At 41.0% G+C, this 23,603-nt stretch overlaps 1 protein-coding gene and 1 pseudogene across 1 annotated transcript in view; both read left to right on the top strand.

Moving 5' to 3' along the window:
• The first annotated feature begins 4,166 nt into the window (after nt 1–4,166).
• Nucleotides 4,167–9,833, top strand: LOC117818980 (annotated as a pseudogene).
• Nucleotides 9,834–15,497: 5,664 nt separating this feature from the next.
• The window catches only part of LOC117819067 (transcription factor COE2-like), a 28,618-nt gene continuing 20,512 nt past the window's right edge, over nt 15,498–23,603 (top strand). The window contains 6 exon segments of the mRNA XM_034692271.1: nt 15,498–15,631; nt 17,429–17,585; nt 19,181–19,242; nt 20,680–20,734; nt 20,853–20,926; nt 22,187–22,255. Coding sequence (XP_034548162.1) covers nt 15,498–15,631; nt 17,429–17,585; nt 19,181–19,242; nt 20,680–20,734; nt 20,853–20,926; nt 22,187–22,255 — 551 coding nt within the window.

Genomic DNA, 23,603 nt, shown 5'->3' with positions numbered 1-23,603 from the left:
TGTTTTATCCTTTCTTTTTTGTTTGTCTGTTTGGTCCTGTTCTATTTATCTTGTTTGTCTGGTCTTGTTTGTCCAGTTAGCCCTCTAGTGTTTGTCTGGTTTGTCAGGACACACCGTTTCCTGTTTGACTTGTTTGCCAAAGGTCTTTTACTTTGAAATGGTAATCAGCATACTTTACATATCTTCAGATGTGTAAAATTGCAAACACAAACATTTAAAAAAATGGAATAGAAGCTGTTTTTATGCTGATTTGTGTCCCACTGTATATTTTTCTGAGAAGTTCAGTTTTAATTACTTATTCAATTTAAAAAAAACAAAACAGATATGACATCAACATGGACTGCTCTGTTGCCAAATCGGGCTCTGTAACAGTTATCAGAGTAGAAGAGGACTGTACCCACCTGAGGGAAGGTCAGTGTTATGTTGTTTCATCATGCATACCATTATCTCTCTCTCTCTCTCTCTCTCCTCTCTCTCTCTCTCTCTCTCTCTCTCTCTCTCTCTCTCTCTCTCTCTCTTTGCTTCCTAGTATCTACATTAACAAAAAAAACCGACAATTTTTTAACCAGTCCAGATAATTTTCACAGGAATTTTGAATCACGCCGATATTCACAATTTATTTTTTATTTTTTAGAAAACTTTAATGTCCTCAATTTGTGGTACAGCGCAGCTTTAAAAAACACAACAACATGAAAGGTACAGATCAGACACACACAACAAAATGATCCAAACAACCCATAGTAGTTGTTTCACAGTAGTAGTCAGTGCTAGCCCAACGTGAACAACAATCGAAGTTTAAATACAAATAATAACATACCATTAGTGTACTTGTAGACAACCTTAATTGGATCACTTGTGCATCTTATTCAATTGAGTTATTGCCATTGGGATTAATGAGTTTTTAGCACGATTTTTTCTTATCTTTGGGTATCTATACCTCCGGCCCGAAGGGAGTCGCTGAAACTCCACTAAGAGTGGATGCAATAAGTCCATGCAGCCTTTGTCTGCCTTCACAGCCAGCCTGCTTAGGTACAGCTGCTGCTGGTCAGCTTGCTGGTTTCCCATCATTTTCCCACAGATCTTAACAATTTTCCCTAATTCGTTTTTTTGTGTAATTTTAGCATTACCATACCAGCAAACGATACAATAAAAAAGGATGCTTCCAATAAAAAGATTTGTAAAATATAGTTAAAATTGTGTTATCAACATTAAAATATCTCAATTTCCTCAGTATTTATTATTTTTTAACGGAAATTATACTTATTAACGACATAGAGGCTACTTGTTAAGCAGGCTATTCTGCAGCTCTGAATTTGATCTAAATGAGAGGTTTATGAACCTATCGGAATGGTGTGAACAAGTGCCATGCACAGTGTATGCGAAATGTCTTTATGGAGAGATTGGGGGGTTCAAAGGCCTATGACATACATATATTTTCCTTTTCTTTCCTGTCTTCTGGCATTGGTGCAGGAAGTTTTGTTCTTTTCGTTTGTCACGCAATATGCCGTTTAATTCCTCAGTGCGCATTTCAGAAAACCAGTAAATATTTTCATTCCAGGAAACTGTTAGCTACATATCTGACATTGTTGAGCTACCTGCTGTTTGTTCAACATCCACTTACCGCTACTGACTAATTCAAATAAACGGGAAATTTCGACTTGTTGGCCGCAATAATGATTCTCTGGTGGATGTTTGCAAACACGCTGGACCTTAGTTTAGCTGGGTTTTTAACATGCTGTTTTGACACACCCTTTCAGACTATTTGGCCTGCTTACGCATTACTAAATATATAGGCGTATGGGCTACAGTTTAAACCATATGGCCTGTGTAAAACATTTTTAACAAGGTATAGATCATAGACTGTATAAAATAGATTGAAGATGGAAGTGAAGTATGTTTCTTACGAGTAAAATTGAAACAAAGTCCATACACTGGATAGAATAAAGGATAATCTCCACCGTGACCCGAAACCTTTGTCAGCTTCTAAGTCACTGAGTCACACATTCTTACTGGAACGTGATTATAATTAGGGCCATATTCAAATCTAGGCTACTGGTTTCTTCTTTTAATTACAGTTAAAGAAACATGGGGGTGTGTCTGTTGTTTAGGGAGTTGTGTTGTTGCCTTAACAAAAGCTGCCAGCGCTGTGTTTGTCACCACTGTAATTGTTGGTCAGGCTCTGAGATAAAACAAAAAGCAATGCATGACGCAAAAAAAAAAAAAAAAAAAAGGATTCTTTTTAAATTGCAGCTCCAAAATATAAAATATTCACATCTTGAATATTAACTGAATCCAATAAATTATCAAAATGGTCTCCTCTGCGGACGATTTTAGGATCACACTTTTAGGGTTGCTCAGCCCCGACAGACACTGATATGGAAGGTTGCTTGCAAATGTTGAATCCTACCAAAACCACTCATTTACTTTACAACATTTATTTTCCCAAGTGTGAGATTGATAATCAAAAATAATACTAAATAACTTTTATACCACAAACTATTAAAGTAAATCAAAGATGGAATATGGTGTTGTTATGATGTTTTTCAAAGGTGTCCAATTCTACAAGTATTATATTATGATGGGTATGCTTATTACTTTTTGACAAGTAAGAGTAGGTTGGGGAGAATTCAAGTTGGATAATAAAGTGATTAACACATGAATGCATCCGTTTTTGTGATAAAATTATAAACTTTGATGATAATTCTGTAATTGGTGTTTATCAAAAGTACTACTTTTTCACCTTGTCTCACCACTCACATATCTGTTGTGTTTTCTCACCTAAATTAACCTACCTTTTGCATTTTCAAACTTATAGAGAGTTTTCTAAGAGGATATTTTTTCCTCTATATTTTGAAAAGCAATTTTTTGATGAGCTACCTTTTACCTTTAATAATTTGGAAGTAAAAATGTCAGCCCACACATTCACTGGCATAAGATACACGCAGGTTTGAGATCTAGCTGACAATATTCAACAGGATGCTACATTATCATGTCATCACATAGTTATCCGACCAGAGAACCAACTGTAGAGAGAGAAGGGACAACATGAACAAAGCAGAGGAATATGTTTCAAATATAACTGATTTACTGCACTTAAATCAAATAGATGTCTAGAATATAAGATGACCATGTTAACAGAAATATCTGTAGGATCAAAAAAATCTGGTGAGGCACATCCCCGTGGTGCCCCTATACTATAGGCTCTTGATGCGATACAACGGAAATGTGTTTAAATGCCTCATATCAATGAACATGTTCCATAACAAATTAACAGTCTCCGACGGAGTATATGTAGCCTTTATGGGGAGCTGGGAAAACTTATTTGCAAGACGTAAATACATATAGGCTACAGGGGGAATCTAATGACATTTTTACTACATGACAATGTCAGTGTAAAATCTGCTATTTTTTTTAAAAAGAACTAGCTCATTGAGCCAGCTCCAGCTGAACAGCATGTGTTCAAAGATGTGCATTCACGATTAGTCAATGTCACTAAAAAACGTCAAATCTTGGGTTTTACTATTGGTGCAGGACGTTTTGTTGTGTTTGTTTTTTAAATGAAAAAGATTGTCAGGCAAACTGCATGACAAAAATACATTATTCATAATCATAACCATAACCATAATCATAACCATCACAAGAAGAAGAAGAAGAAGAAGAAGAAGAAGAAGAAGAAGAAGAAGAAGAAGAATGGCATGGAATAGAACGAAAACTCTGTCACATGAGCAGACAAAAAGCATCCATCAAATGTTTGATTTCAAGAGCGATACTCAACTTCAGTAAGGGCACTTTCTGACTTTCCGTAAATTGCCGGCTCTTCTCATGTGAAGCTGCAAAACAGGCCTGGGGTGATGGGAGGAAGAACGAGGAAGGACAGCTATCCAGTTATTCATAACCTCAACTGAGTTTTACTGGAACAACTGTGGGCGTCACCCTTTGTTTAGTTTGATATAAAAAGTGTCCTCTGCAGGGTATAGACAGTTCATTCCCGGCAGCACGATCAACAGATGTCACAGATCATAGCCGACATAGAATAAAGACTCCTTTCTTTTAACTTTCCAAAGGATTTTTATTTTACTTACTAGATACTGTTTACCGATATCTACTGTAAAGGCGGAGTGGATCTGATTGTTTTTAAACAAATAGAGGGTTTTAAATCCCTTTTCAGTTTCAGTTTTCATCACGTTACCCTCGCGTTTGTGACCGGAGGACTCTTGCCTGCTTGCTGAGATGAATCACTTTCTGAGCCTGCTCTGTGCAGCAGGATTTTACCTGTGCTTGCAGGTCCAGGTACATGCAGGTGAGTGCGTCCTTTACCTTTCAAATAATAGCTGGAAAGAGTTTAGGTTCATTCATTATGTTTTTTAATTAAAGTAAGTCGAGCCTACTGCATTTGTTCTTTTATTTTTGTATTTATAATATTTCAAAGATAGATAATGTGAGTTTCTGTTTTTTAATAAATATTTTGTAGAAATGTTTTGCCTGTGTGGCATGAATAAAAACAAAAATGTATAAAGCCACATATCCCCAAAAAAAGAGTGAATAACGATGACTAGAAAACAATGTAATTTTATCTTCCAGATTCCGATTCGAGGATGAGAATAATAGAAGAAGCAGTGATTTCAGCCAAAGCTATTGTGGACCAAGCCTATACTTACTCCCGGAGAATGTGCGTTAAAAACCTGTTGATCTGCTCTATGAATTCTCAGTGATGGAGAATAGGAGCACAGCACAAATGTGTTTATTACATGTCCAAATGTGATGTTCTGAAAACAGTTATGCTTGAACATGTGCTCTCCACACACAACACAGGACCGTCGATCGTGTCAAGAGAGGTACAACTAACCCCTCAGAGATCCTGCGCTTAGAGAAACAGCCAGTAGGTCAATCACGTAGCGTGGTGCGTTCAGCTGACTATATGGATAATGCCATTAAATTGGTCCAAAGTTCCTTGGCAAGACGTCAAAAACGCTCCATTAATGCCACAGGTGAGTAGCCTTTGCAGCTTTTCCGACCCCCCTCCCCCCAAAAAATATGTGTAGCCTACACTGATTGCAGCTGAGTTGATTCCTTTTTCTTTCTATAAGATCTGATCTCTGAGGAGGATCTGCAGTTCATTGCTGATCTGACAGGATGTTCTGCCCGACAACGTCCCCCCACTTGCCGGACAACCCCCAATTTGGATGAGTTTCGCACAGCAAGCAGTGTCTGTAACAACAGGTGTGGCAGCTGCTGAACGTCTATTTTTTTAATGGTTTCAAAATATGTGTACATTACTGCATAACTTTAATTGATAACAAGTCAAACTTCAAATTGAAGCTTAATTTCCATGATTTGGGGATAGACTTGGGATGTTTACAGCATGTAAACCCTGTATTAATTTACCCAGATGTTTTTTTTATTCAGTCAAAGTCTTCAACAAATTCAAAGTGCCCCAAATGAAGTCTCAAAATCAGAGGATAAAGACTTTGCCCAATAATTAATGGATTTGTCTCGCACAGGAAAAACACACGTTGGGGATCCTCCAACAAAGCTTTTGTTCGCTGGCTCCCTGCCGAGTACCAGGATGGAACATCCCTGCCAAAAGGATGGGATTCTGGTGAAAAAATCAACCATTATGTTCTCCCACTGGTAATCAACTGTAGTTTTTCCAGCTCAAATGAATATAGGAAAAAAGAGACTTGTAGCATTACAAAATCATTTGATCACAAAATTTGTCTACTTCCTGTTTCCAGGTAAGGGAGGTATCCAACCGCATTCTCAGCACAAAAAAACTCTGATGTGGAGAGTGATGATCTTTATACTCACCTTATAACCATCTTTGGCCAGTGGACAGATCATGATCTTACTTTCACCCCTCACTCTCCTGCCATCCGCTCATTCAGCAACGGCATTGACTGTGACAAGAGCTGTGAACGCACAGAACCATGCTTTCCTATTGAGGTGAGTATTAATGCTTTGCACAAAAAAGATTTAAGAATATCTGAAATAAGGAAAGAAAATTCTAAGTCCTTCTTTTTCATGAAAACAGATTCCAAAGGATGATCCTCGCCTTACCTCAAACCCAGCAAAGTGCATCCCCTTCTTCCGCTCAGCAGCCGCTTGTGGTTCTGGCAACACTGGCCACTTCTTTGGTCGAAGCACTGTCCGACAGCAGATGAACACTCTCACAGCTTTCATTGATGCAGGCCAGGTGTACGGTTCAGATGACAGCAAAAGTCAATACCTCAGGGACCTCAGCACAGATCATGGACTGTTGAAGGTCAACAAAAAGTACAAGGACAATGGTCGAGAACTGCTTCCCTTCAGCAGCATGGGTGCCAACATGTGTGCCACGAAGGCTGGAATGACCAAAAACGACAGCGCAAGGGAGGTGCCCTGTTTTATGGGTGGTAAGTTACAGCTAAATACGTTGACATAATAAACTGTGAAAATAGATACATTTCCACATCAAGCCATAAGGACAACTATTTACTCCTGATTTTGTGACTCTAAGGTGATGAACGTGTCAACGAGAACATTGGTCTGTCATCTTTACATACACTTTTAATGCGTGAGCACAACCGCCTCGCTCGTGCTCTAGCCAAACTCAACCCTCACTGGGATGGAGAGAGACTCTACCAGGAGGCACGAAAATTAATGGGTGCATACTTCCAGGTAAGAGAGATGCTTACCTGGAAATGTTTTGTCAACGATTGAAGGGATGTTTAGTATCTTAAGTTCACTCAGTTTCTCTTTTCTTCATCAGGTTATGACTTTCCGAGACTACTTACCCCATATCGTTGGACCAGCCAACATAGCAAAGTTCCTCTCCAACTACCCTGGATATGATGAGGATGTTGACCCCAGCATCTCCAATGTGTTTGCCACAGCTGCCTACAGGTTTGCACATTTGATTGTTCAGCCTTTCATGTTTCGTCTTAACGAGACGTACGAGGAGCACCCTGATTATCCCAGCCCACTGCTGCACAAGGCCTTCTTTGCACCATGGAGGATTACTGATGAAGGTATGACCAAGCTCTTTAACTTTTCATATTAACCTTATTGCATTAAACCAGTACCACTTCACCTTGAGAGTGGACAGAAAACTTCTGTTAGAATCAGATTTAAGGAAAGCAAGCTAAGTTATATAAATGAACCAAACATGGGTTCCTATCTATCCTCTTAGGAATGTACTTCATATTTTTCCTGAATGTTGGACTTAAAAATAAGATTTAGAAAGAGATGAACATCCAATACAAGAAAAGCAGCCTAGCAGCCAGTGTTGTTAAACTACCATGAGCTGCAGAATGGGATAAGAAGCATTATCAGACATGAGTAAACAGGGGTAGTATTATCAAAATGAATGTGTGAGATGAATATAAAAACCAACCTGAATTTTTCACAACATCTTTTCTCCTCAGGTGGTATTGACCCCTTTGTGAGAGGCCTGGTGGGCAAAAAGGCAAAGTTGAACAACCAAGAAAGCATGATGACTGATGAGCTGAGGGACAGGCTGTTCAAGTTCACCAACAAATTGGCCCTTGACCTCGCCTCACTCAACATGCAGAGGGGCAGAGACCACGGAATTCCTGGTATTTATATAGTTTAAACACTTTGTCAGATTTTGCTTTTAAGTACTGTACATGGGTTGGGTTGATTTCCAGGAACTGTAACAAGCACTGGAGATCTGCAGTTGAACAGGGGTGACACAAACTGGTGCTGGTTTTATCTAAGCACAAAATACACCTGTATATTCCTGCTGTTTAAAATGTTTTGCTCACATCTTTGGCCATTCAGGCAGAACAGATAATTCACTAGAAACACAGCAATCTTTTACTAACTGTGTGTCCTTTTTTAGGCTATAATGAATGGCGGAAGTTCTGTGATCTATCTGAACCAAAAGATCTGGATGACCTGACTGAAATTATGGGAAATTCTGATCTTGCTGAGAAGTTGCTGGATCTCTATAGCACACCTAAAAACATTGATGTGTGGCTTGGAGAGTGGCAGAGCCGTTTGTGGACGGAGGGAGAGTGGGTCCCCTGTTTGCCTGCCTGATTTCCAAGCAGTTCCAGAAAGATTCGCCGAGGAGACCGGTAAGCAGACAAAGGAAAGACTGAAGTTACATTAGTGACTTACATCTGCAAGAATGTTGAGATAACTGTGTTAGTGTGCCATTACATTCACTTTGACATTTCAAGACTTGACCAATACTAAACCTCCAAACTTCAGGCTCTGGTGGGAGAATGAAGGAGTCTTCACTGAGGCCCAAAAGCAGTCCCTGAGGGAAACGTCATTTGCCCGAATTATCTGCGACAACACAGGGATCACTGAAGTACCGAAGAACCCTTTCTTGTATCAACCTCGAGGAAAAGGTTACACCAAGTGTGAGAAGATACCATCATTTGACCTCAGTCCATGGATTGATGGTGGTGAGTTTTCCTGAAATCCTGTTTGAATCCTTTTCAGATCAAAGACCATCAGCGCCAACATGAGAGCGTTTTAGAAATATTTATATGTTTTGTTTTTATTTTTCTAGGTGAAAACCCATTCCCCACCCCAGATACAGGAGGTAAGTCAATCAGTTCCTGAGCTGTTATCCATACATCTCTAGGTTGAATTTGCCTTTTACTACTGCAATGGTAGGGATTTTGTGTAATTTTCCTCATTTTTTTATATTTCCAAAGACTCATCTGGTCAAGAAGGAGAACCTGGTCCCAAAGGTCCCCCAGGACCTGTTGGTCCCCCAGGCCCACCTGGACCTCCACATGCCACAACAAATGTTGCTTTCTCTGTGCAGTTAGGCAACGACTCCCCCGGTTCAAAAAACCCCATTGAGTTCCGTACGGTCATTTACAATGGACAGAACAGTTATAACATTGACACAGGGTTTTTTACCTGCCATGAACCAGGTGTTTATGAGTTCTCATTCCACTGTATCATAAAGCAAGGTGCTACTAGTCTGGATCTTGTGCGTAACGGTAAACAGGTCCTGCACTCATACACCACCTCTCAAAAAGGTTCCGCGATAGCCAGTGGCAGTGTGTATATTAAGCTTCAAAAGGGAGACAAGGTCTGGCTGGTGGCCCCAGACGGGACCAAAGGCCTATCTGCTGACAGCATCTTTTCAGGTCATCTGGTCTTCACTGAGTAAAATCCTTTCTTAATACAGCTGCTGACCCATTACATCCTCACACACTGCAACAACTCTGCTCTGACATGTTATGTATTATACATGGTGCTTTGTATTATCATGCTATGAAACTATTGCAGGTTTAAGTTAGGTTGAGCTTTGCTGGGAGTTTTGTAGGTCATACTTGATGTAATACTTTGATATATAAATGGGAAAGTTGGCACTGTGAAGTGACGACTAAAATAACATCTTGAAATACACTTTTAGTAATGGACTTTGATGAGAGAAGACACTTTATTTAAAAACCTGGGCATTATTTGATGGTGTCAAAGCTTTATATTTAATGAAGGAGTGCTCAAAAACTAACCTGCAGCAGTCTTGTGACAGGAAGGGAAAAGTTTATTCTGCATGTACTTAGCTACTGAAAAAAACAATGTGAAACCCATGGACACCCCCAGGCTTAATTTGTATATCTTATTTTCCTTTGATTTAACCATTGAACTGTCATTTTCCCTTGTGAATTGTCTGCAAACTGTGCATGAAGGCATAATATTTACAGCCTGGCAAATAGATGTAAACTGTCAGATAATCTTGAAATAAGCTACAATTGTAAGACCTTTGATTTTGTATTGATATGTGTTTGTATCTGGAATTGAAGTGTAAGACTTTGAGTCACTTTATGTATGTCTTAAATAAATGTTTTTTGTAAAAGTTAAAATCTGTCTCTGGAAGAAATCTTTGATAACATGAAATAAGGCTTCCGAATTTAAGACCATATTTGTATGCAGAGCCCGGAAACCATTGCTGATGATTTTCCTAAGCAGACCAGTAGATGGCACTGACATACAACAGAGAAACATGATTTAAAGATAATGCACTGCATGCAGGACCAGATGCTGGATATATGGCCTTTACTGATCTCATTCACTAAAAACTCAAAACGTTGTGACATTTTCAGAAACAACAAAGTAGAAATCAATATATTTTGATACCTTGGAGCAAATAACACGGAAAATTAGTCACGAAGACACTGTCATATGTCAGTGTTGTCTTTTTGTAAAGCTCCTTATCCTGATTTGAAAGTCGGGTTCAGTGATTCTTCTTCCTTAGCATTGCTGTGTGGAAACTGAAATTTACTTATTAGAGCTCTGAGAAACTTGTGCCATCACTCAGAAGTCCTTGTAAAAATATTCACAAAAGATAAACAAGGAATGAATTGCCACATGAGTATCTATATGTTTACCTGTAGTCATCTGTGTTACATGCAGTCCATGGTGTGATTTGAGTTATAATGTGGGAATCCATGCCCAGCTCTCAGAATTCAATTTCCATTTTGATATCTGAAATAAAGACTCCAGGAGTTACCAGAGCGACCAAAATAACCATAATGTTGTAAGAAATTATAACACTTCAATTATTTTTTCCTATGGTACAAAGGGGAGGTCCCTGATTTTACATAACACATTCATCATAGATAGCTGCATTTCACTCTGACATGGCTATTGTTAATGTTCACTGACATGGCACCAACTTGGCACAAGAAGCAAAGTTCTTTGTTTGTTGTGTAATGTTGTGATTTCAAGAAGATCTATTCTTGTATGACAAATGTATTTACTGCTGTACGCAGATGACATAGTCCTTCTTGCAGAGACTGAAAATGACCTCCAGAGTTTGTTAAATATTGTCGAATGCTGGTGTAATAAGTGGAGATTGAAGATAAACAAAGATAAAACCCAGGTTATACATTTTAGGAAGAGGGGACAGCTCTGGACAAAGTTTGAATTTTGTTTTGGTTTAACTGCCCTGTCATTCACTGAGAAATACAAATATCTTGGACTCACTGTAGATGAACATGTCTCATTTGATGAAGGAATAAAAGTTCTCTCAGACTCTGCAGGTAGAGCTTTAGGAGCTGTTATCAATAAAGTTAAACTATGTAGTGACCTCAGTTACAAGATGTACACACAGCTGTTTAAATCGTGTGTCTGTCCGATTTCAGATTACTGTGCAGGAGTCTGGGGTTATATTAAGCAATCCAAGTGTGAAGCAGTTCAGAACAGAGCTATGCTTTATTTTCTGGGTGTGCATAAAAATGCCCCCAAACTTGCATTGTATGGTGACATGGGATGGGAAACTTGTGACATACGGCATATGGGCGACATGGTGAGACTGTGGAATAGATTTATTAATATGCCAGACAACCGGCTAACTAAACAAATCTTCTACTGGGATTATTCTAACAGCTACACCTGGACCTTAGAGCTAGCGAAAATATTTGACAAGGTAGGTCTCCAATATATTTATAGAAACATGTTAACCTGTAGTGTGAGTCTGATTAAAACAAAACTATTTGACACTTACAAACACAAATGGTTAGAAGAGGTCCTGTGTAAGCCCAAACTAAGAACATATTGTCTGTTCAAAAAAATGTATCAGCCGGAGCTTTAGAGCTCAGCTGAGATGTGGTATCCTTCCTCTGGCATTAGAAACAGATATAACAAACATCAGAAAACTGTCCTGATTTGTTTTGCATGTCTTTTGCTGTTTACTCAAAAAGTGTTTCAGTTTGCTCAGTTTGTGTTAAATGCTGTTCAGCAGCGTAGGAGCACACTCTATGTCTGATTTATTTGTTGTCACTGCCAAATGTCTGAAGTGTACCACTGTGCTTTTGAATTACTTTAGGTCATGGTTGGACATGTGCAGTATTGTAACTGCTCTTCTTTCTTCTATTTTTTCTTTTTCTTCTTATGTTGTTGCTCCTATTTTGTTTTGTAGTGTCTTGTAAGTCCATATGGGCTGGGCACCTGAAGGTGCACGACACGATGAATAATAAATAAACTAAAACTAAAACTAAACTGTCTTTTAAACTCTTTGGGATAGGCACTATAGGCCTGATACCTTCAATTATATTATATAAGTGACTAACTGGGACACTTCGTGTAAAGAGGAAGCATCATACAGTTGCAACACCCACTCTTTTGTCTGTGAGGAGTTAAAATGTCTTCTGTGACACAATGAGCAAAGCAGGTGTTCCAGGTAAACGTTACTGATGTGTAGTAGGTCTACCAATTCATCTGAAAAAGAGGCTTGGGATGTTTATAGCACTTGGGAGTTAAGAGCTGATGTCTCATAAACTCTGATGGGAGTTTTAATCAGTGAATGACCTAACGGGTCTTCTATTGGCCTTCATATTTTGGGCCAGAGTATTATCTGTGTTTGTGAATAATTCTTTATCAAGCCTTGTGTTTCGTGACGATCCGGATTCTTCTCTAAATAAGAAGCAAGAAAACAATTGTGCAATATAAAGCGATCGATGAGAGACGTTGCGGGTGTTGTGGAGAGGAGGGACGGGAACCAGCTGCTACACACACACACACACTCACACTCACACGCGCGCGCGCACACACACACACACACACACACACACACACACACACACACACACACACACACACACACACACACACACACACAACACGCCCCTCCTGACCTCGTGGACACAGTGCCATCCAAACAGAGTGGCTCCGGGTGTCCCATGGGAGCAGGGGAATGCTGGCGAGGACGAGCGGCACACGATACCCCATTGTTTGGTTTAGCAGTCACTGATTCCTCTAACCACACACACAGGCGCGCGCGCGCACAGCCTCATCCCCAAAACACACGGACTGAGCGTCTCAGCGGGTTAAATTGATTAGAAAGACGTTTGTGGTTGGACTAATCCTCCGTTTTCGGCCTGACTCTCCGATTCACCAGATCAGAAAACCCACACGCAGAAGAGGGGAAGAAGGAAAGTTTCACGGTGTTTGATAACCTCTCTCGCACCTGTGGGGCTGCTTGAGGTCAAAAACCGGTCCACATGAAGTAAACTGCAAAAAAAACAACCATAACGACATGTGTTCTGTTGAAATCTAAACGTTTTGACAACATGCTGCGACCATAATGGATAAAAATGGACAAATTACGTCAATACCGCATAAAAACAGATAGGCTACATATTGGCCTAAAATGCAGTGGGCATTCTAGTGTTTCTTCCCCCACACCCTTTCTGGAAAAACTAAATCGAAACTTGTGACATACATGACTTGGACAGTCAATGGTTAAAGTAGGTCAGATAAAGGGTGCACTGATTACATCAGAAACCTGTTTGATCAGCTTCATGACTCCTGTCCAATAAAATATTTTTGATAAACAAATAAAACCCCCGAATATTGGTTTTGTGTCAAGCTGAAATAGTTTAAATGTTTCAGCAGCTTCTTAAGTGCTTGTCTTAGAATCCAAAGGTTTTTAATTAAATGTCTAGCCGTATTTGGTTCGCTTTAGAATCGGAAGCTTTATACCATAGCCTACTTCTTTATCAACTTCTGGAACGAAACCGATGTCTTTAGCCTACCGACTGCATTATTCCTGTGGCGCTTGACGTCTTTCACAGACTGGAGGAATTTTACTAAAGTGTGTCATCATCATATAGGCTATAGATTTTTTCACGCCTAAGTACAGCTGTCAGTCATTTCAGAGGAAGTGTGTGAGGGACCTGGAGACAAGGCGGAGACTCGGTAGCAGGATTCCCCAAGACTGCACTCATAATTGGGGGAACATCTGACTTTGTCCCGGGCTGGCAGATGGTGGGCTGAGGCGGGATCCAAAGGGGGGAGATTTACATCCATTGTCCGGGTGCACAAACTCCACACAGAAACAATGGTATCGGTGAGGGGCAAGGACCCAGGGTTGGAGAAAAAAAAAACAACAACTTTCCTTTTCAGAGTCAAACTAACGGGAGCGGAAATAAATTGTTGGTCTACTACATGATATTTTCGGATTTTAGGTCCTTACTCAATCCATTTTGAATCTGGACATTATAAACCAAAGTGTGATTAGTTCGAATGTAAACATTATTAATCTAAAATGTTGTGTCATTGTACCCCTTTGTGTGTGTGTGTGTGTGTGTGTGTGTGTGTGTGTGTGTGTGTGTGTGTGTGTGTGTGTGTGTGTGTGCGTGTGTGCGTGTGCATTACAAGAATCGTTTGAATATTAGCTTTCGAATCAGCAGAAGCTTGAGAAACTTTGTAAGACAAAAATGTTCCTCAACGACATTATCAGCGTTACTTTTAACTGCTTTCGTTGTCAGCTTCCAATTGATAAAAGAATCTTTGTTATTGATTAAGAACTAATTTGGGACAGTGTCAGGCTGCGCTCCAAACGCCAATCAGAGCGCAGCCTCATCCTCCGCTGCAGAAGATTGATGGACCAACCAGACGGCCATTGTTCCAGCTGACAGTGATGCGATGCCTCCTCAGCGGAATCACCGCGTTCAAAGCAGCAGACGGTCGAGCTGCTGAATGCGCGCCTGTCGCGAGCGCACTTGTGTTGGGTTTTGACTTGAATGAATAGACTAAACAGGATTTGCTTTTACAGACCATTCAGGGCAGCAGAACATCAGTAGCCTATAGCTACAGGCCAATTTGTGGATTTTCTCAAACTGTTAGGAATAAAAACCAAAGCAATCATGATAGGCTACATTTTGTGAATATGCTAAAACGTTGGATTACACTTTTCTACAATAATGAAGGTGACAAACAATACGTAGGCATACTGATTTTAAAGTCCTTCCCCCACACCTCACAAGCACACAGACATTAAGAGGACCGTTCACTTCATTTACAAAAATCATGAAATATTTCCTCTTTAAAGACAATCACATACATGGTTTCTTATCGAAATGACGCGATTTCCCTTTATTATCACCTTGCGTCAACTTGATGCCTAAAGTTTTCAGCCATACTAACTGGTTGGATGCTGAATCTGGCAGTAGTCCTAACAACGGATGCACTTTACACCAATGAGAGCATCCATTTCAACAATCGGTCCCCCATATGGCACTGAGGCCCCTCCTCCACGCACTATCCCGGCAGAGGGTCTCATTCATGCTTCAACACAGCGGCTCACTGCGAGCTCCACGGCCCTCGGATCAACTGTTTGGATCCGACCCGGCCTCCTGACAGACCTTCCACACACGTATTTATCAAAATTTTTATTTTGAGAGTGACTCGCGCTGAACTGTGCGAGTTCGCCCCCCCCCTCTCAGTAGATGATCATTTGCGCTCGTGCGGACGCTGGAGATCTGCGCGTGGATAATGCTTGCAATTAGTGGAGGAGAACATAATTATCACTTTTTGAGCCTTAAAGAAAGTATGAGTGGATTTTAACTGTGAAGTCCTCTGAAACATCACGCAGCATCGGCCTTTTATTTCTCAAAGCTCTGCGAAAGCTGCGGAGGAGCGCAGCGTCTTGGGTGGACCTTCTGTTGTTTGCTCAAGCTCTTAAACTCAGTTTTTTTCCCCGAAGTTCAAAAAAAGTGCACGGAAAAGAGCAGGATAGGGCTTAAATGTTCGGGATCCAGGAGCATCTGATTCGAGAAGTGAGCGGATTAAAGGAGAGACGTCTTGGGGAGGAGATGGATCCAGTCCGGTCCTGGGTGCGCAATGTCGGTGTTGTGGATGCGAACGTAGCGGCGCAAAGGTATAGTACAAACACACCTGATACATACTCATCTGTTCTTTGGTTCAGCTGCGCTTAGACCTGTTTACAATAAGGGAAGAATTTATTTACCTGGTCAGCCTCGTGGGCAGAGTACAGTTTATCATGTGAGATTATTTAACAGTCTTCCTGTCAGAAAGGAGACAAACTACTTGTTGCAAAAGATGTCAAAAGTGCTCTTCAAAACACATTGCATTAAACACACTACAAATCTTTAATTCTAAGAAAAGACCAGCCCGTGACCTTGTTTTCAACTCTTAAAGTAATTTAATTCTTGGTCATTTACACGAGAGATAAATTGGCCTTTATAGTCCAAACGTAAAGCAAAACAAAAAAAAAAACATTTTTTAATACAAAGTTCGACACATGCAGAATCCAATCAGAGAAAAGCGTCTAAATATTGCTTGTGAAAACGTAATTTTATATTAAATTACAATAGTTTAAGTTAAGATAACTTTTAAATTATTTCTGCTTTTGACTAAACGAAAACAATTCCCTCAGCAGCTGCTTTCCTGATGTGCATATTTTATTTTGAGCACGTTTTAAAAAAATCTACAACTTTGAATTTACGCTTCTGTATAACAAAACCTTAATTTTTTTAGATACTTTAATATTTCTTTCTAATGTCCCAGACTATTTCCAAGAATCCCTTAACTTGCTCATCATGTTCTTTACATTTTCCCCTTTCCACGCTTCACTGCTCCCAGATTTATTGTGTCCAGATTAAAGATAAAAGTTATCAAAGCGTGGTGACGTTTCCAAGAGAAAAAAGTAAACAGCATCATCATACCTGTAATCCGTGTCTTTATCAGCATTTTATGATTTAAAAAAATGACTAGCGATACAACGCGTGCTGTATTTGATAAGGCATATTCGATGAAAGTTTATTTTTTAGCAAACTTTTTTCATCCTTAATTCTCTCTGAATTATCTTGAAAATCATGACAGGGAAGAGGGACTTCCCCTCAGAGCTTTTCATCTCAGAAAACGTTTACGCCTATCACAAAATAATCTCCAGGCTAATTGTCAATTTATCTGAAATAATATAAAGATATATTTCCGATTTTAAACCAAAGTCGAAAGAAGAAAATGCAAGTTGTTTTTTAAATAAAATGTTCAAGAAAAAGGGAATCGTTTTTATTTAATTTAGAATTACAAAGGGCTTAGTGTTATTTTTTCTAAGACACTGTAGTTCACTCACAAATTAATATTAAGATATATGTATCTTAATAGTATCAAATAAACTGATACATCTACAACAAGAGGAGCTGCTTCTTTTCTTCACTTTTAAGGTCTAGACAGCTTCAAAAGTTTTCTTTTTTTACTTATACTTTTGCCTTTTTTATGTTTAGGAAAAACAAAACATTTATTTTTAATAAATTGCAATTCTTCTTTCCTTCTTTGCAAATTACTTATACTAGTATAGCCTATACAAATCAGAAAGACTTAATTATAGAATAAAAACTTTGTAACCACTGGAAGTTTAGTGACTTTTAATTTCTAAATAATGTGTACAACAACTGAGAATCATCCAACATATTTAGGATAAACATTAATGCAGTTGTCATGAATTACATTGGGTCGAAAAATATTTTTAATCCTCAGTTTTGCTTTCAGCGAAAAAGTCAAACAACAAATTCATCTTTATGTCAGAGGATACTTTAGTTGAAAATACAATACTTTTTAAGCAGCATATATCAGTTTCTTTGACCCATTGGGAAGTCATATATGTCCTGGTGTGCGGTGTGATCTGACTGTGTATCTTCTGTTGTTTCCTCAGTGGAGTAGCTCTGTCCAGAGCTCATTTTGAGAAGCAGCCGCCCTCCAACCTCCGCAAGTCCAACTTCTTTCACTTTGTGCTGGCACTATACGACCGCCATGGGCAGCCTGTGGAGGTGGAAAGGACGGCATTTGTCGACTTTGTGGAGCATGACAAGGTGTGTTACTGTTTCTAAACCTCTGTCTGTACTGATGATCATTAAAGGATGTCATCGGATCACTATTCAGTAATCATCATCACCCCTACTTCCAACAGCAGCTTGATAAAAACGTCTACAGAATGTATTGGTGATGTTCTGTATTTGGATCCAGGTGCTCTGCTTGATTTTTCACTGTAAAGTCGAGCATATCGAACAACTGACGGCTTCATGTTTACACAGCTCTCCCTCCATGAGCTGATGATGTGGGATTGAAAAAGAATATCTAATGACTAATTAGCAGCTTGCCTCATTAGGAGGACATCACTACTTTTTGAAAAATGCAAATGATGCTTGCTCCTGTTAAGTTATACAGTGAACTAATCATCAAAGTGTCTTTTCCTTCATACCCCCTCCCTCTCACATACATACTCTAAAATCTGCTGAGGATGAGGAGGGGGGGCTGGATTCCTCAGGTTGGACAAGACCAAAATAAGGAAGGCAGACAGTGAGAGAGACTGGAGGGGGGGGGGGGATCTGGAGGCCTTATGCCCTGTGTTGATGGATGTTTCTGCCGTGTGGTGAGGGGAGTGAGAATCTCCCAAACTGGAAACAGAGGACAGCGTCCTGTCAACAGTTCAAACATAGTTTTACTATAGATTTCATGGACAGGGAGAAGAGGGGTGGGGGTGCTGATGCCAGGGCTGTAAGTTGTCAGAGAGCTGCCTCACAGGCCAGTGTGGAGCAACATGACGGCAGTGGAGGAGTTCATTTTCTGCATGGTTACCCTGGCATCTGTTTCTGCTCTGTAATTAAGCAGAGGTAGAACGACGGCATGGAGAAATAAATGTTCCTCTGTGTATATTTACAAAACTTATGAAGCCAGGCAGCCATCTATCTCCGGTCTCAATCTCACTTTCGATATTAACTTTTGAGCTCTGTTGCTTCCCAACTTATCCCCCTGCATCTTAATTCCCCCTTTACTTCTTCTTCTTCCTTCTCCCTCAACTCAACTGTCTCCTCTTCCCCACTTTCTTCACTTCCTCGACCTCCTCGCTCCCTCTCCTCCTCCTCCTTTCGCTCTCGTCTGTGCAATGCCAGCCTCCTGGGTTATTGGACCAGAGAGGATTCCTTTGAGACCACTTAGAAAGACCAGTGGAGGTAAAGAAAGAGAAGGAACAAGAGAAGAGAAGAAGTGAGAAGCTAGTGGAGAGCCTGGGGGGCGGGGGGCGGAAAGGAAGTTTTTCTGTCAAGGTCGAGTGCGGCTCAGTCTCACATACAGTACTTTCCACTTTGCACACACGCATGCACATATATCTGTGCTACCTCTTTGTAGGGAGCATTTGATCTTAAGGTTTTAGGAGTTTGTATCAGACATGATAGGTCATACTCTACAAAGAAGATCCCTCTGAAGGTTAAGCGCTCGGCTCAAAGGTCCCATATGAGCTCTGAGCCTACAACCCTCTGATCTCCATGCTGCTGCTCCCACAGAGGAGCCAGAGAGCTGCAGGATTATTGCCGAAACTCACTGATGCTCTGCTGTACTTATCTGTGTCCCAAATGTGCTTAACTGCATGTCCCTGTGTATGTATCTGTCCTCTTTTTCCAAGGAGCAGACGGGAGAAAAGACAAACAACGGCACGCACTACAAGCTGCAGCTCCTCTACAGCAATGGTGAGTATAGTCAGACACCAGGCCTCACATTATTGCTTGATTCTCTGCCCTCTAAGGTGTCCAATTTGATCAGTTAAACAGCCACAGTAAGGCTAACATGTAAGTTGGAGTTGAAAAAGGTCACCTGTGACATGACACACACCTTTTTGCTTAAGTAATCTTCCTTCACATTCTCTCCGGCCTCACTGCTGAGCTCTTAAATGACCTCCCGCTCGTCCTTTAATTACTGGGTTTGCACAATTCAAATTCTGCACTATTCAAAGCAAACTCTGCACCCATGTATGAGGAGATGTGGTACATATTGCCATCCCAACCCAGCCCCCTCCCATCTCCTCCAACCCCCCCTGGTGCTCCAACATCAGATCAGGGGGATACAGAGAAACTCGGTTCCCATGAGCCACTGCTGCCCCTACTCTGCCATCGCAGTGGCACCCATGGGAGAGAAGATAAAAGACATGTTCCAGAGCATCCCCCTAATACAGTCTCTCTCTCTCTCTACACACACACACACACACACACACACACAAATACACACACACACACACACACACACACACACACACACACACACACACACACACACACACACACACACACACACACACACACACGTACATACAAACGCACCACAAGCACTTCCTCTACATCCCCTCCTCTCATCCTCTTCCCCCGAGCGATATCAAAGGCATTTCAATCTAGACTTTGATGAGAGGAACATGTTTTAAAAGCAATACTCTCTAAAGTCTCGATGAAAAAAATCCTCGGGTAATACACTCATCTCTCAAAAGTGTTTCATTACATGCTGTTTTCTCATTCTGCGTGATTTACAGGTGAGATTTTGAAGTATTATGAGGCTCAGGTGTAAAAAAAATCTCTCTAAGAGACAGACCCAATTACTAAAAAGTGCAAGAATTAATCTTCAAAACACATTTGTTCTTCAACAAATGGACACTTTTCTACCTGTTGGTGTGTAACTCTTATTCAAAGTACAACATGTTGCTTTGGAAATAAATCAGATGTGAACAGAGACCTAACCCAAAAAAGATTCGCTTGACAAATCGTGAGAATGCAGCTGTAAATTTTGGCCTCAAAGCAGAACACGACTAATAATCATCAAACATCAAATAATTCCCAATCCCCCCAGAAACCGTCAGGGACAAATTTGAGCTGCATGCCAATCTTAGTCCTCCATGTTGGCTGGACAGAGTTCAATGATCCTTCTGAGAGCTAGTGCAGAGTTTGAGATAGAAAAAATATTAATGTCATAAATCTTTCCGTTTTATTTTGAGAATCCTGAGCAGTCTGTACTTTATCGACTGGTTAAAGTACATTGAAGGGCTTGTCTACAGTTTGATCTCTCTCTACTCCCCTGTTTCACTTTCAATGAATGTTTCAAAGGTTGTTAAATGTATTAAAACAGACCTTTTTTTCTTTTTTGTAGGGTTCGCACGGAGCAGGATCTTTATGCACGACTTATCGACTCTGTCACTAAACAGGTTGGTAAATTTTACTGAAGTTTTCTTGAAGTCTATATGTCCTTCGGCTATGATCGTTAAACTTTAATCAGTGCTCCAAGAAACTAAATCTGTCCCATTGCTCCTCATTTCCTCTCAGCCTATAGCGTATGAAGGACAAAACAAGAATCCAGAAATGTGCAGAGTCCTGCTCACACACGAGGTTATGTGCAGGTGAGTCTTAAACACACACAACTTTCACCCTCAGGGATGAAACCCAAATATCCATCAGTCTTTCTCACTCAGCTGAAATGTGGTTTTGGGATGACGCTTTGGGCTCTACTTTCTTTAAAAAAAAACTAGACTATGGTTAAAAAGTAAGTCTAGCTTGACTGTCATCATCCTTGTAAGCTTGGTAACCCCCTGCTGCTTTCTGCTGTAACGCAGCATGTCCCCGACCAGCTCCTGTTTCTTCCTTGAGCACAGCTACAACACAGATGCACTTTAGAGGAACAATACACTGTTCTACTAATGAAAATGTAACTCTAGCTCTTCTGTTCGGCTAAATCATCATGTCAGAACCTCTTCAACATGTGATGACAAGTGTAGTTTAATTTGTCAGTTTTACAGCCAGTTGTTATGATAGCAAGCCCATTTAGGCGTCTAGTTACGGCTGAGGGACCAGAGGGTTTCGGTTAGAATTTGGTTGATAAAGGCGAATGTTCTGGATGGAGAAGAAACCAAAAGGACCGGTCCTGAAGTGGGGCAGTGACCCAGGATTTGAGGGGCAGCATGGGGGGAAGGATAAGGGGTCCAGGACCTGGGGAGAGGGGCTAAACCAGAGTCGGGGTTTGCCATTGTGTAGCCAGCAGATGCCCGAATGTGACTCACAGCTGGCTAATAACAGAGCCGAGGAGGCAGAGGGCAAGCGTCACAGCTGGGGAGTGAGGCCGTCTGACAGGGGGGCGTAGGGGGGCAGGGCAGGGCCAAGCTGGGACACGAGAGGGGTGAGGCGAGGTGTAGGGGTGGCAGATGGCTAGGGGTGGGGGCACTTTTGTTATGCAGTGAAGGGGACTTTAGGGAGGAGGGAGGGGGGTGGCCAGCAGGCTCCTCGGACAGGACTGCTGACGAATGGTAGGATGTTGTGGGACGGTGTGTGTGTGTGTGCAATGAAACCGCGTGGGGGTTGAGTTTGATTTCGAAATCAATGTGACAGATTGCCTGGCTGGCTTTTCACTTGTGAATGGTCTCTCACTGTTTGTAGGGTGTGTTGTTGTACCTTTTCTTCCTCTTTTATTCTTTTGTGTCTTCCTCCCCTCCCCTCTCATGCCTCCTTTGTGTGCTGCTGGATCTCCGCCGACTGTGGAGCAGAGCAGTCTGGGCCTGTGGATGTAGATGGGCCAGACGAAAGATGGCTCCTCCTGTTTAATTTGTTTTTTTTCTTCCTCCATTGACTTTTTTTATCTTCTTTTCTGTCTTTTTCTTCCCACTCAGCCGCTGTTGTGAGAAGAAAAGTTGTGGCAACCGAAACGAGACGCCATCTGACCCCGTCATCATTGACAGGTAATGAGTTCAACCTTGCCCTGCACAGTGCCCAACACCTCAAAGGAGCACCTCATCATAGAATCAGTGTTCAGTTTGTCCTTTTTAGCATCTATGCACACATCAACAAATAGAGCCTTCATGGTGTTAACTAAAACTGCCTGTGCTGTGATCTCACCAAACAGATGTGGCATTTAAGGCAAAGTACAATGAGTAACTACAAAGCAGAGGCATGAGTATTGTACATACACTACTGTCCTTGAAGATGACAGGCAGGGGTGCCACCAGGGGTTTTGGGCCCCATTAAAAAAAATATCATATCTTGCCTTATTACTTTACTATTGCAAATGTTCGATCCACTGAAGGCCCTTGACAGTCATAGGCTTTTCGAATCCTCCTCACTTTTCTTCCCCATGTGATGCCCCTGATGGCAGGCGGTGCAAGTAGAAAGGATGGACAACCATATAGGATTTAGAACTTTTGGAGGAAAGAATTTAATCAGACTAGCCACAAAGAAGAAACACAAAAAACAATTCTGGATATTAACTAAGGTCCTCTACAGAAAAAAAAACAGGGGAAAAAAATGATCCCAACAAAGAATAAAATCCTCTCAGATCACGTTTTCCTGCAGAGTCAAAAAGCACAGGCCAACTAGTAGTTGCAGTTTTTGCACACCTGTTACCTGCTGCCTTAAGCCAATCAGGGAAGAGCTCTGCAGCTAGTTTCACAATGTCCAAGATGGAATCAACCATCTCGCACCTGGAATTAAACAAGCCTCAATTTAGTATTCACAAACATTTCTTATCATATCTGCACTCTCTAGGGCACAAACACAATTATGCATGTGTTGACTGATTGCGTTTATGCAGATATATCAATGCAACTTAAGGATATGTGAAGTGGTCTGTAATATACAGTTTGTATCCTCCATGTCCATGTCCACCTTCCATGAGTTTCTCCCTCTTTTCTTTCGGTTAATCTGTTGTTCTCTCTTTGCCCTGCTGAGATCTGTTTCACTTTGGTCACTCATTACCTTCAGCAGCCGACACTGCACCCGAAGCCTGCCCAAAGCATAGATTTTCCTTTATCAGAAGCATGTGGATCTTTCATCCCAGCAGACTGGCCCACATATGTAGTAAATGTTCACCCTGACAGCCAGTTATCAGCGGGCTTGAAGGCGGATGACCACCGCCATAATCAGCGTGTGTGAGGGCCTTCACGTTCGAGGGATTTTGGGAGGTCTCGCACTGTCTGCCTGGCATTAACCAGTGTGATGAATGCTCATAAGCAGACCGCATGTGAAATATTTTCTATGTGATGTCATGGACGTAACCTTCATCTCAGCTCTCCCTCTTCTTCTCCTGCTCTT

This window comes from Notolabrus celidotus, chromosome 9 (assembly GCF_009762535.1).
Source record: "Notolabrus celidotus isolate fNotCel1 chromosome 9, fNotCel1.pri, whole genome shotgun sequence".
Taxonomy (NCBI): domain Eukaryota; kingdom Metazoa; phylum Chordata; class Actinopteri; order Labriformes; family Labridae; genus Notolabrus; species Notolabrus celidotus.
Note: the sequence above shows the minus strand (reverse complement) of the source record. Positions and strands in the feature narration are given on the sequence as shown.